The sequence below is a fragment of the Haemaphysalis longicornis genome, unplaced genomic scaffold (assembly GCF_048455015.1).
Source record: "Haemaphysalis longicornis isolate Haplotype H1 unplaced genomic scaffold, Haemaphysalis longicornis Haplotype H1 scaffold_9, whole genome shotgun sequence".
Classification (NCBI taxonomy): Eukaryota; Metazoa; Arthropoda; class Arachnida; order Ixodida; family Ixodidae; genus Haemaphysalis; species Haemaphysalis longicornis.
In genome coordinates this window covers 107757081-107769526 of record NW_027526460.1, presented here as the reverse complement: position 1 = coordinate 107769526, position 12446 = coordinate 107757081, and the positions used below count along the sequence as shown (strand labels likewise).

Here is a 12446-nt window from a genome sequence, read left to right as displayed (position 1 = left end):
AATATCAGGGTATTACGGCGTGACAAATCCATCCAAATGGCATTTCTGAATGAATGGTCCACCAGAGTTAATTCCATGGTGCCCCAAAGGAGGAGTGGGGTGCCGGCATAATCCCGAAGCTAAACGCGACCGCGCTATTACAACCCTCACATCGAGCGGCTTCTGCGACGAATAGCCTTCAGATAGTAAAAATGCAAGAGTGGCGCTCCCCTTGGTAAGCCAAGCAAATCCCGAGAGTAGCGCGAGTTCACTCGCCACTCGTGAGTGGTGCACGGTGCTCAGCACTCGGGAATCGCGAGTGGGGCTCACCACTCGGGAGTGGTCAGTGCACTCGCACTCGCGAAAAGTTAGCGGGGCTCACCACGAATGGTGCTCGCACTCGCGAGTGGTGAGCGGGGCTCCCCGCCAGTGGCGGTCGTATTCGCGAGTAGTGAGCCGGGCTCACTACGATTGGCTCTCGCCCTCACTCGCACTCGCACTCGTCAGTACCAAACGATGGCGAGGCTCACTCACCACTCACTCGTGAGTGTGGGGGGGGGGGGGGGTATGTGAATGCACTCGGGAGTGAGCCTGCCGACCTGTGGAAATACAAAGTGCACGTTCGCGCATATGTGAAGGAAAAACACTGTGGGGCAAAAACAGCGCAGGGGCAGCCTTTCTCTCCGCCTATGTGTCGTATGCACCTGCCCACAAACGCCTATAAAAGGCGCCTATGTGTGCCCTTCGCCGGGTCCCGCGGTCGTGTCGCAGCGCAGGCACCATCCATGCTACGGCTCTAGGCGTCGTATGTAAAGGTCATGTAAGACGCCAGTGCTTGGAGGAAAGACTGTACATCCAATCCGCCCTATAACCGTTCAGTCAATACAAAGCGGTGCTTGGTAGATTTAACGGGTTATGTGCATCAATGGAGCGTGTAGCAAGTTCTGAGCGTACCGATGTTCAGCAACCGCCCTCCATTACATTCCCAGGTCGTAAATGCTGCCTGGTTCGGTCAGACATCATCGGACAGGACGGGAGGCTATAATCGGGGAAACCATACTAGGTGAGGCTCCCTGGGGCACAAAACAGGATTTCTTCACCAGACAAGGATTGGCAACCCCGGTTGAGTGCATTTGCCAAAATCCTTCCATTGTTTATTCAATCACACTAACGGCCTCCAGTCCCCTGCCGCTGCAAAGCAGGGAGACGGGGTACTTTCTTCACCAGCCTTACCCTGATAGTCAGAGAGGTGCCGGAGTTCCCTGCCTGGTAAATGAACAGGGAACCCATCCCTCGGAGCTTGAACGCTGCTCTGACGGCCACCATTTGTGGCTTCTAACCCTTTCCCTATAAACACATGGCCACGGTTGGTTCCAGCTTACGTTTGGGGTCTCGAGATCCGCGGTGTCGCCAATACCGTTACAATAATTACTCAATGTGCCCCATGCGGGGATATCGTAAAAAGTAACATACATCCTTAACTTATAAAAGCTGCTACAGTACACCATTGCGGGTGTGCTCTACTCTGTGAGACTAACAATCTTGCTCGGCTTCACAATACACGCACGTGGTTTCCAGTGTTGGAAGCAGAATTCTAACTGCAGGTGCTAACGGGAATCTGTGTCCCTTGTCTTATATGATGATACAAATAGAAAGGTGTTATGCCGGAATGCTCATAGTGTGAAAAGAATAACCACAGCTGTAGGTTGTTTACATGCATGCATGCAGGGAAATGGAAGTTCAGTTTCATACCTTATCCACAGCGTGGCCTATAGTTTTTTTGTCCATCCACTTGCTCTTCTCAAGAGTTTCCTTAAAAATATCAGTAAGCCTCTTGATAAGATCTTCTACCTAAGCAGTACGAAATGAACAATATATAAAAAACGAAGTTATGCATTTATATTGGTCTATGTCGTGTTTCTCGCTTTGAATTGGCATGGTAAGTATGATATTCAAACAAAGCACGCATTCGTTTCTGTTCAATGAACGCCGTTATCAAATTTGTTCAACTAAGCAACATCCCTGGGTATATGACTGCCAAATACGCAACACTCGAGCAAGACATGCGAACTGCTAACACAGTAGCTAGCGTTATGCTAACGAATTATGCTCTTTAAGTGTTTGATGTCGACCTGTTCATGCTAGAGAAAAAATCTGGCTGAAAAAGAACACGTCTCCCGGAGACGTCATATGTTCCAACAGCGCAAACCAACCATTCTTTTAATCAGAAAAGCTACCGACTGCTATATGTAATAAATAAATGTGTGGAGCACGCTCTAGAAATTAAAAGCTTGCAAAAAAATTCTTTTACGAGCCACCTTCCTATCGTCAGATTGCATCATTTGGGATTTCTTCCGAATGTTCTATTTGGTGATTGTTTTGTTCAACTCTGGACGTTTTCAAAAGCTTTGAGATAAAGGCTCCACACCTTAGGTCATAGTGCAAAACAATAAACACTCACGTAAATGAGGGCATATCGCTCTGAGCAATATTCCTACTTTTTTTCTGCGTCGCTGAGAAGAATTTCACAGTTTAATCGTGTTTCTTGGTGTATTTCTTGTTGCTGTCACCACACGTCCAAGCGCCTCGTCGAGCTGCTGTTTACGGCAGAGTTTTAGTAGAAAAGCCTTAGGTCTCTTTTTCACAAAACGCTTGACATACAAAAAATTGTGTGGTGCATACACTTGCGCAAAAAAAAAGCGCGAGGCGTGAGCCGGGCATGGAGCACGGGGAATTGAAAAGCAGTCAAGGGCGAAGGTCGGAGTAAGGCTTTGGAAAAGGGTGACCCAGCGCCGGCCGGTAAAGGAAACAGCCACGTTAGAATACCGCAGGCCTCTGGCCTCTGGAAAATAGGAGCCACCTTTAAAAGATGAAGGTACAGACAGGCGCAGAGGTGCTCCTTGCAATGGCGACCGAGCACAATGAACTTGGGAGGATGCTGCCCAGGTGCCTGTTAAGTGGTTGTGTAGAAAGCTCAGCAGCAAATAAACAGAAGATCCAATTCGGCTTCGCCTTTACGTTTGCAGAAAGTTGTAAACATCTCTCGTAATGCTTGCTGCAGCTCCATCTCCTTTGTCCCCCCCCCCCCCCAAAAAAATAGGACTTGATTTGAATTAATTACAACCCTAAAATTATACGTGCACATCCAAATCACGGAAGCAGCAATAAAGCCGTCCACGTTAGTGTACGATTCAGACACAAAAGCCAGAGTGAAGATGAATTTCCCGTCACACGATAGATTTTTGACACTCATTGCTTTAGAAGGTGTATGTTGAAAACGCAGCACATGGAAATGGCTAGTTGAGTACCGGTTGGCGTTGTAAGTAAGGTGATTCGAAAGAATTGAGCTGTGATTTCATGCATAAGTGTTCGAGATACAAGGAAAACAAGAAATTGTACTAATACGGTTTCAATTGACAACACCAGAGGATAAAATCAATAGGTGGGAGAACTTGGTGACTTACAAATCTATATACGGTCATGAAAAAATAAATGTGAACGTGAAATAATGAACCAGAATGCACAAAATCGAAGAATATGTTTTGTAGATAGCCCATAGCACTGTTGTGGTATATTTTGAAAGTCACAGTGCCATACTTTGTAATGGTTAATCAGCTATGGGGGACATTGGCTGGCATAGACAGAAATTGCTCTATTTGTGTTTTCCGGGTCCTATTTCCCCGTTCGCGTTTCATGTGTCAATGACAGCATACAAAACAATTCCACCGCAGAGAGACATTCTATTCCTTAATTATAGCATGAGGGCTGGACATTCTTGAAATGTGGCAAGAAATATTTCTGGAATAAGTAGCTTCTATTAATAAGGTACGGAAATAATGCCGGGAACATAGAACTCGGTTAGATGGACGACTTCGGAAACCGTATATAGCAGCATTCGTATTAGATGTAGACTTTTTTTCCGAAATCTAGTTCGACAAACCATCAAACATAACACGCTTAGAAGGCTTTCGCTCCCGTCACTCCTCTACGCCTAATCAACACTCACGCATAATTCTTGTCACCGTCAATAGCTGAATCAGCCATCTGTGTTCAAAGATGTGTCTCACGTTTTCAGAAGGTGAAGAAACACTTAATGATAAACAATGTCTGGCGTCAAAAGCAACCGAGTGCCTCATTTTTAGAATAAACCAAAAATAGTTCGCGAGGCCTACTTTAGATTGCTCTTTCCAGAATTCCACATTAATACACTCACTCAGTGCACCCCCGTCAATGTATAAAAGCTGTACGGGGTTGTAATTAAGTTTTGCTTAGTTGTAAAAGGAAAGTAGTTATTTTGGAATCAGGGTATCTAAAAATGAGGCCATGTGTATCAGGATCACCTCGTGGTATTGCTCTTATGCCAAAAATGATCCGTGTACCATACTTATTGTTCTCGCTTTATGAATTTTTCAAATTTATATTACGTTATCTTTATGACAGCTTTTCTAAATGCAATTTAGGGGTTTCCTGATGGCTGCTTGTAGTTTTTGCTGGTTGTTTAGGCGGCGTACTGTTTTGTGTTTACGATGAAAAAAAGTGTTTAGAATGAGGAAAGTTGCATTAGGAAACATGCACGTATAGTATGAGTCACTGTCTTACTATTTCGTCTGAAACTGAGCAGCAAATTAAACCTTTGTGGTTAACTGCTCTGTCGCTCAGGTTAGCCCTTAGTAATCTGTATTTTCATATTCCGCATAAATGCAATATTCCAGTACAGCCTACAGGTTTCTCGTTTAGGTGCGGGTTTCTGCTTTGGAATGCTCCAGCCACTCGGGGAAACCACGTGGATGAATATTTCTCGATGTTCGTATCGAATGTGGGTTCAGAGACAGAAATCAGCGTGTGTATGCGTATTGTTGCTTGTTGAAGGATTGGAGTTTCCACAATATAGAAAGCCATTTTCCTATTCTACGATGATAATGTCTATAGTGGTATTACCTTCGTGTGCGATTCTTTTATTCGTGGTTTGGCGATAGCGTTGCACTGGACTAGGCTTAGGGGATTATTGGAAATATCTTTCTTAAGGACATGAGCTAGACAGGATCACTTTAAAACTTTGGTTGGCAGTTCTGTGGAAAATGCTTGCCAAAATTTATTGCTGTGAACATTGATTCCTACTTTGAAACAACAAAAAACAGTATATTAGAAATGCAAATTTAGAGAAAATTGCCTTCAAATAATTATTGTTGAGAAGAACCAAGTCGGCTTATGTGTTTTCAGCGACAAAAGCACATAGTATTTTCCAGGATTGCTAGATATATTTACGATGACAAACCGCAAAATTTGTGCGTCGTGTAGCCACCGTAGTTCCATTTTTTAGCCACATCACATAAGCTAAGCCACATGTGGGAGTAATTTCTAGCAGAAGCCAATGGGTATGTGAGTGCTTTTTTGACACTTTCATAAACCAGTCAGTTTTACGGCCATTGATTCTGTACCTAAAAAAGCAGTATTGTTTTAAGAAAGGCTAAAAATGGGCACATTCAATTTATAAAATCAAAACAAGTTTTTTTTAGGAAAAAGTGAGTTTATAAAATCAAAACAACAGTTTTTTATAAGCAAAATGTTAGTTTCTATTTTCAAGGTCACAGAATGAAAAAGACAAAAATGATAGTGTATTTTATGAAGAACATATCATAATTTTGAGAAGTTGAAGAAAAATAAATGTTCTATCTATTATAAAAAACAAATCGTCATTTTTTCCAAAATAATTATTGTAATTACCTCCTGTTTCGCATGAGGAGTGAACTTTCGTTGCACGTAGAAATAGCCAGCGATGACTGACAGTTCAGTGTTGAAGAACGCCACGCATTCTCTCCACCTAGGCATCTGACGCCGCACTCCATACTGCACTTGTTCAAGAGCAAAAAGAGTTTCCCGGACGCTCTTGGAAGCAAAGGCAGCCACACCCAGCAACAGCTTCATACCTACGTAATTGAAAAATGTGGCGCTGAAAGAAAACGTCGGCAATTGATGTACTATAACTCTGACATCAAACGTAATAGGCTCTACAGATTATGGTAGAGAACTAAGCAATTTTAGGGACACTGAAGGGATTTGTAAATCTTGTGGGGTGGCTTGTGAAAGTTAGTCTGGAGACCGTAGGCCATGTTGGCACCAAACTAAGTGCGTTTACGTGAATTTAGTACATATATAACTTTGAACGCGTTATTTTATTTTTGTTGTGCTCATTGCTCATTTTGTGGCGTTTCCTCTAACACCCAGATTATTTTTTTCATTGTCTTGACTGCGGCGAGTGCGCGGATTGCGAGACCATCGGAAAAAGTAGTTGGCCTACCCGGTCGGTGGTGATTCGTCCGGAATTGATATAAACCAGAAAACTGAGCCTAGAAAATGTGTGTGCTCTCTTGAATGAGGTTATATTTATGCCAGTTTGTAGACGGTGTTACGCTTGGTAACTGATATGAATTCCAAATAGCTGGAAAGTAACGGATGTGCAACCCGGGCATTGGCTTATGAAGCTTGACGGACTTTGCTGCACATGCGTGTTACGCTGCATACGCATGTAAGACCGGCGCGCTTGCAGAAAATCGGCAGTCATATAAATGCTGCAGAAGAGCCAGGGAAGGTAACTACTGTAATAACAAAATAAAATCAGTATAAAATTTATTGTGAAAGGCAAAACCAAGGTACGATAGGCCCTTTTTGGTGCAGGCAGAACTACCGGTGTGCAAAACAACCACACAGGTGCGCTCTCTCTTCCTTCTTGAAGGTGCGCGGTCACTGGCGATGATCGAGCTTTTTGTTGGTGTTAAAGGGAAGCTTACTGTAAAAATCTTACTTCAGAAATTCTGACCGACGGACTTGAAATGATGTAATCTAATACACCAAGAGAAATATACCACGTAAAGCGGTAGTCCTCAATTTGTGTACCTTTCTTTCGGGGGGGATCAGTCCGCTATATTTGGCTCAGTTGTAATGCGCAATGCGAATGCCGCATCGCAGTATGCAGGTACGAAGACCCAGGTGAGCGTCTTTTTCGTAGTTGATTTTTCTTATTCAGGTTGTTTTTTCTATACTGTGTTCACACGGAAAATGTCAGTTTTTTTTCGAGCGAATAGACAGACTGTGAGCGACGACACTGGCGGGTGGTCGGAATTTCTCCCCTGCTTACATAGCGATGGTAGGCGCGGTTTGCAATAGCAGCGACAACTCATGGAAACATTGCCCAATCTGTCAACTGTAGACCTGGTGTGAACGGTCCTCCTTAAAAAAAAAGACGGGCAAATGAGGTTCAGCGCTAATAAAAAGACATCCCCCTCGCGAGGGGCACGATCAAATGCACAGCATTTACGAGGGGGTGCGCCGGCAAGTCGTATCTCTTGATCGCGGGACCCGTGTCGCCATCTTTTGGAAACGCGGGACAACTTGTGGCGCTTTCGAAACAAACGAGAAATGAGTGAAGGATATAAGGCGCGTTCGGTGCATTCAAATCTGTGTCGGTTTCGTGGCTCGGTCGGTTGTGCGCCGGGCACCTTGCGTTCCGCCCGCGGCGTCATGGGTTCGAAACCGGGCGCCGGAAACTGTTATTTCTTCCTGGCTGCGGACTACGACAAGGCGCGCCTGCGGACTACGACAGGGCGCGCATGCGGACTACGACAGCGCACGCCAACGCCGCGTGACATTGTGAGTTACTAAAATGCTATGCATTTAAAAGCACGACGGGCAAGGCGAGCCATAAATGTGCTGAAAAACGCCTCGCGTTGAGCATCTCCGGTAAGCCCGAGGGAGTTATTCCACTGCGTACTCATCTGTTTGTGCTTTTAACAGTGGCTGGCACAATACGTGTCTGCCGTAACAGTTCTGGCAGCCATTTCCGGCCCATTCTGTAGCCGAAATAGGTTGTAAGCGCGGTGTTGTGATTTATGTGTTTTTGTGAATTTGAGACCAATATACCATCGCACACCAATCCAGTCGTTGCAGGCATACAAAACAAAACTGATTTGGATGACTTTCTACAGAAACCACATAAAATACATGCTAACATATACCCTTGTGTTATTTATACCTCAAGGTATTTTTGAAAGAAAAAATATTGTTGACACAACTGCATATGCTTATGCATGAACGTAAAACTTCGAGATCGCACAATCACATTGCAAAAACACTGCGCCTAGATTGACGCAACCCCTGTAGTTGTGGTGGCTGCCGCAAATAGCACATGTTACGTTTTCTTCATTCCGTCTGTATAAGTAAATACTGCTGTGAGTAGGCGCTTTTCGAATATTCGAAATGATCAAGAAGAACCACGCCCTCGAAGTCTGCGAAGACAATATGACGAAAGAAAAAAAATTCCACAGAAATTCAGAGAATTATTTACTTATGCGTAGCATTTATCTCATGCGGTTTATATTGGGTGGGTGTGTTTACAGCCCATTTCTTTGTTTTTTCTAAATCCTGTCTGACCAATTATCTTCATTTACGCTATTATAATGATTACAAGTGGAAAATTAGCGAACTATGCGTTAATGTGGGAATTCAGGGCGTTGTACGGTTCGCCATTTTCCGTGATTTATTAAAGTATTTCTTATTTTTAATGTGTCAAATTTTTTCTGCCAATTACCTCAGTTAAGCTAATATAGTGATTATAGGTGAAACTTCTGCAAAATCTGCATTATTATGGAAGTGCCATGCTTTATACGTTTTGCAATTTTCCGTATTCTTTACATATTTTTCTTATTTTTAGTTTTTCAAATTTTTTCCAACACGTTATCTCAATTACGCTACTCTAACGACTATAGGGGGAACTTTTGTGAAATCTGCATTATTGTGCAATTGCAGGGCGTTACACGGATCGCCATTTTCCTAATTATTTTGTGTAATTCTTATTTGTTTATTTCTTCAATTTTGTTTCGGCCAATTATCTCCATTTACGCTATTATAACGATTAAGGGTAAACCATTTTGCGAAATCTGCATGATTGTGGAAATGCATGCTGATACGCTTTTCCATTTTTCAAAATTTTTTATATTTTTTAGTTTTCCACAATTTGGTACGACAAATCACCTCCATTTACGTTATTATACGATTTCAAATGCAACTTTTCTGAAATCCGCATTATTGTGTAAATGCAGGGGGTTATACTGTTCGCAATTTCCCGTAATTATTTCATATTTTTCTTAATTTTGCAGTTTTTCAAAATTTCGTTCGACCAATTATCTCCATTTATTCTATTTAACGGGTAGAGTTGAACGTTTCGCGAAATCTGCAAAAATGTCGCAATGCAAGGCGTTACACGGATGCCATTTTCTATATTTCTTTCTGTGTTTTGTCTATTTTTTTGTTTTTCGAAATTTCGTGCGACCAGTTATCTCCATTTACGCTATTAAACTAGTAACGGTGGAACTTCAGCGATATCTACGTTTTTGTGGAAATGCAATGCGTTAAACGCTCCTGCTTGGGGGTACTTGGCAAAAAATGCTATGCAGTATTAAATAAAAGTTGTTCCATTCAACGTGAAAGCTGTCGGAAGTGCAGAGCAGTGATTCGCCATTGAGGCTGTGCTCCCTTCATCCGCTCATTGTTAGCGCTGCTCACGTGCTTCCCCTCTATGTCCCACTTCTGTGTTGATGAACAGAGCAGAGGTTTGTTTAACGCAATTAAAATTTCCCGAATTCGAAGTGCCCGCGTGCGCTTTTCATAGGAACAGCATGAGCAGGAGTTCTGTTCTTTTAATGCTTGGTTTCCTCTCACTCGTGCCGGAGCATAAACTGTGCTGTTTTAAAAGGGTGTCTTACGCGGCCAATTTTTAAAGCAAAGCTTTCTGCCCCTACCAGCCAACGGTTCTTTCACGGCGTGCAAGAGAATAAACTCCCAACGGGGAGGAGGCAGCGGCCGGAAGGGATGGAAGGGGGGCGTGGGGGAGCGGAAGGTTTCAGTGGTGGAGCACACTGTGGATGGTGCGGAGACGTTACCCAGAGTTCTCTGCGCAAAGGCACCTGCTCGCAGGGGGGGAGGGGGCGTAGGCCATACGGCTTTGTCGTCAGCTTTAACGATTGTTGTTTTGGGCACTTCCTTCGCGCGGCTTGAATAAATTGTTCGACAGCACCTCCTGGGTAAACCGAACCCGACGGAATGAAGTGGTAGTACGGCAAAGATACGTTTACGATTGGTTTGAAGGGCGGGGAAACAAAATGTACAAACCACAAACCACTTACAGACATCTCGCCGCTAGAGAAACGCTACCTTTTGCGCACTTCTTGCCACGAAAGAGACTCCGTTTGCTAAATTGACGAATACCAACTCGGTTTTGTATTAAGAAGTATTGCAAAAGGCGGAAGGGGCAACTGGTATTTACAAATAGCGATCATAAAAATTTCCTCAGCTTTCTCGCAATTCTCAAACTTAAAACACTAACCAGTTTATATTGGTATAAATTGTAATCACTCAGCTGACATGCCTAATTGTTTCCGTGTCTACGTTTGTGTGGCGCGGTGGTGTAGCCCGAGCTAGCACATCACGATGGCTATGTTCTGCTGGGTTATCCTTCGATAGACGCGGCTCTCCATTTTCTTTCTCCCGAATCACAGCGGGGTACAGTGGCGGCGATCGCCGCTCTAGCCCGGCCGTGGCCGACGCTCCTGCTGTGTTCGAGACGCCGGCCCCCCCGAATTCCAGATAAAGGCTGGTAGAATCTCTCGTTTCATTCTTTGTAGAGCCACCTGTGTTAATTCAAGTGACGTTGCATGGCCAATTGTTGTTGGTGTCGTTTTAAAGCTTTGCTTTCCAGCCTCCTTCACAGCGTGGATTGGAGCCAATTTTTTCACTTACTCTCGTAAAATTCAATCCAACGGGCGTTCCTAACTAAATGAATGCGGGGGCTAGCGGTAATTACACAGAATTTGCCTCAAATTTACCTGGAGGTTTCTTTGCGCTAAATAATTCAGGAAATATATGGCAAGTTACAGGTGTTCAGGAGTTTCGATACGGTCAGGAGTGTATACACCACTGGTTTTTCGAAGCTTTTCTGTTATGCCGTTACGCCGTGGAGCTCTGCTTGAATCTGTTATGTCGGTACTTCGCGTGATTGCAGTGGTGGCTAGACATCATGGCCGCGAACGAGCTACGTGGACAAGCAGGACCCTAAAATGCTCTGCACTTCAAAAATAGAGAAGAAAGAAGAAGACCAAGAACTCGGAAAAGAAATATAGCAAGTCGGAGCCAAGAAGTGCACGGTTCTGGATTAGCTCTCAGCTCGACTTGAACGTTCAGGGGACATTAGTGTGGAGCCACATCCTCCTCTGGCCTAGAAAAATGACGTCTTCGCCGCTTCGACAATGCAGCGGTTTTTCTTGACCAGAACATTACGTCATCGGCCAACCACGACAATACCAATGGCGAGCCCACCGCTGAAGCTCACTGTCAGAGGGACCGCCGTACATGGGCTTGAACGTTGGTAGATAAGTCCTATTTCATAGGTCCTGTTCCGATTGGTGAAGGTTGATCTTCGTCTGTGTGTTTTGTAATTGACTGGAGAAAATACTGTAAGTGTGTCTGAGGACAAATATGTCCTTCCTCTACCCCAGTTCGGCGCAAGCGTCTCACCCAAAAACAATCTGTTGCTTAAAATAGCGTCTGCTACATTACTCCCTGCGTGATTGCTAGAACATTCAAGAGGCAACATTTATGGAGCATAGGTGCGCACTCGGAGAAAAATGGACCTATAAATATCTGGCGATATTGAAAGAGCTACGTCTGCCAGGGAATGCGCTCAACGACTGGTTAGACCGAGAAGGGAGTGCTGCCCGAGAAGAGGGAAATGCCACCCGACAAGAAAAAGTGGTCAAGAGGGATGCTGAACTTAACAGGCTTAAACAAGGACTTGGTGCTCTCGACGTCGACATTTAGCTTGCGGTGAAAAAAAAATCTAAATTAGCGGTTTGGAGTTTCATGTGCAAGTTGCATAAGTAGAGCGTCGCTTTTCAGTGACAGGATGTGGGGAAGATGATTCAAAATAAATAAATTGGGAAGTATATTCCCCGGACACATCACTCTTAGTTCCTTTTCAGAGGCCGGACGCTCCGAGTTTGGTGTGATCGGCTTCTGGCAAGTGAACAATGTTATTTATGGCGGACTACTGTGGGCCTATAAGTAGCATAAATGTGATTATCGGTTACGTCTGTAAGAGACGATACTTCCTAAACTTTATTACACCAAAGTCGATTGACACATACCATTTGAACCTCTCTCCAAACACACCACAGCCTTCTCTACTCGCTCAGCTCTATAGGAGTCCCGGAATATGCCTTTTGGCCTTAAAACTGCACCAAAGGTCTTCCCGTGAGTGATCCGGGATGTATAAGACGTAGTCCCAAGCGGTTTTTATAATTTCGACATCTTTCTAGCCACGCACTCTTTGGACAAACACTTGCTGACTTTGCGCACGCTTTTCTCAAGGGCCTAAGAAACCAATATAAATATAAAGCAAAGCTAACGCAGCTGGGATG

General features: G+C 44.1%; 1 protein-coding gene across 1 annotated transcript in view; it reads right to left on the bottom strand.

Moving 5' to 3' along the window:
• LOC144153347 (neprilysin-1-like) overlaps positions 1-12446 on the bottom strand; it is a 92108-nt gene that overhangs the window by 24619 nt on the left and 55043 nt on the right. Inside the window, exons 10-11 of the mRNA XM_077684998.1 lie at positions 5704-5929; positions 1732-1830 (exon numbers count right to left, since the gene is read on the bottom strand). Coding sequence (XP_077541124.1) covers positions 1732-1830; positions 5704-5929 — 325 coding nt within the window. The remainder of the gene's footprint in view (positions 1-1731; positions 1831-5703; positions 5930-12446) is intronic.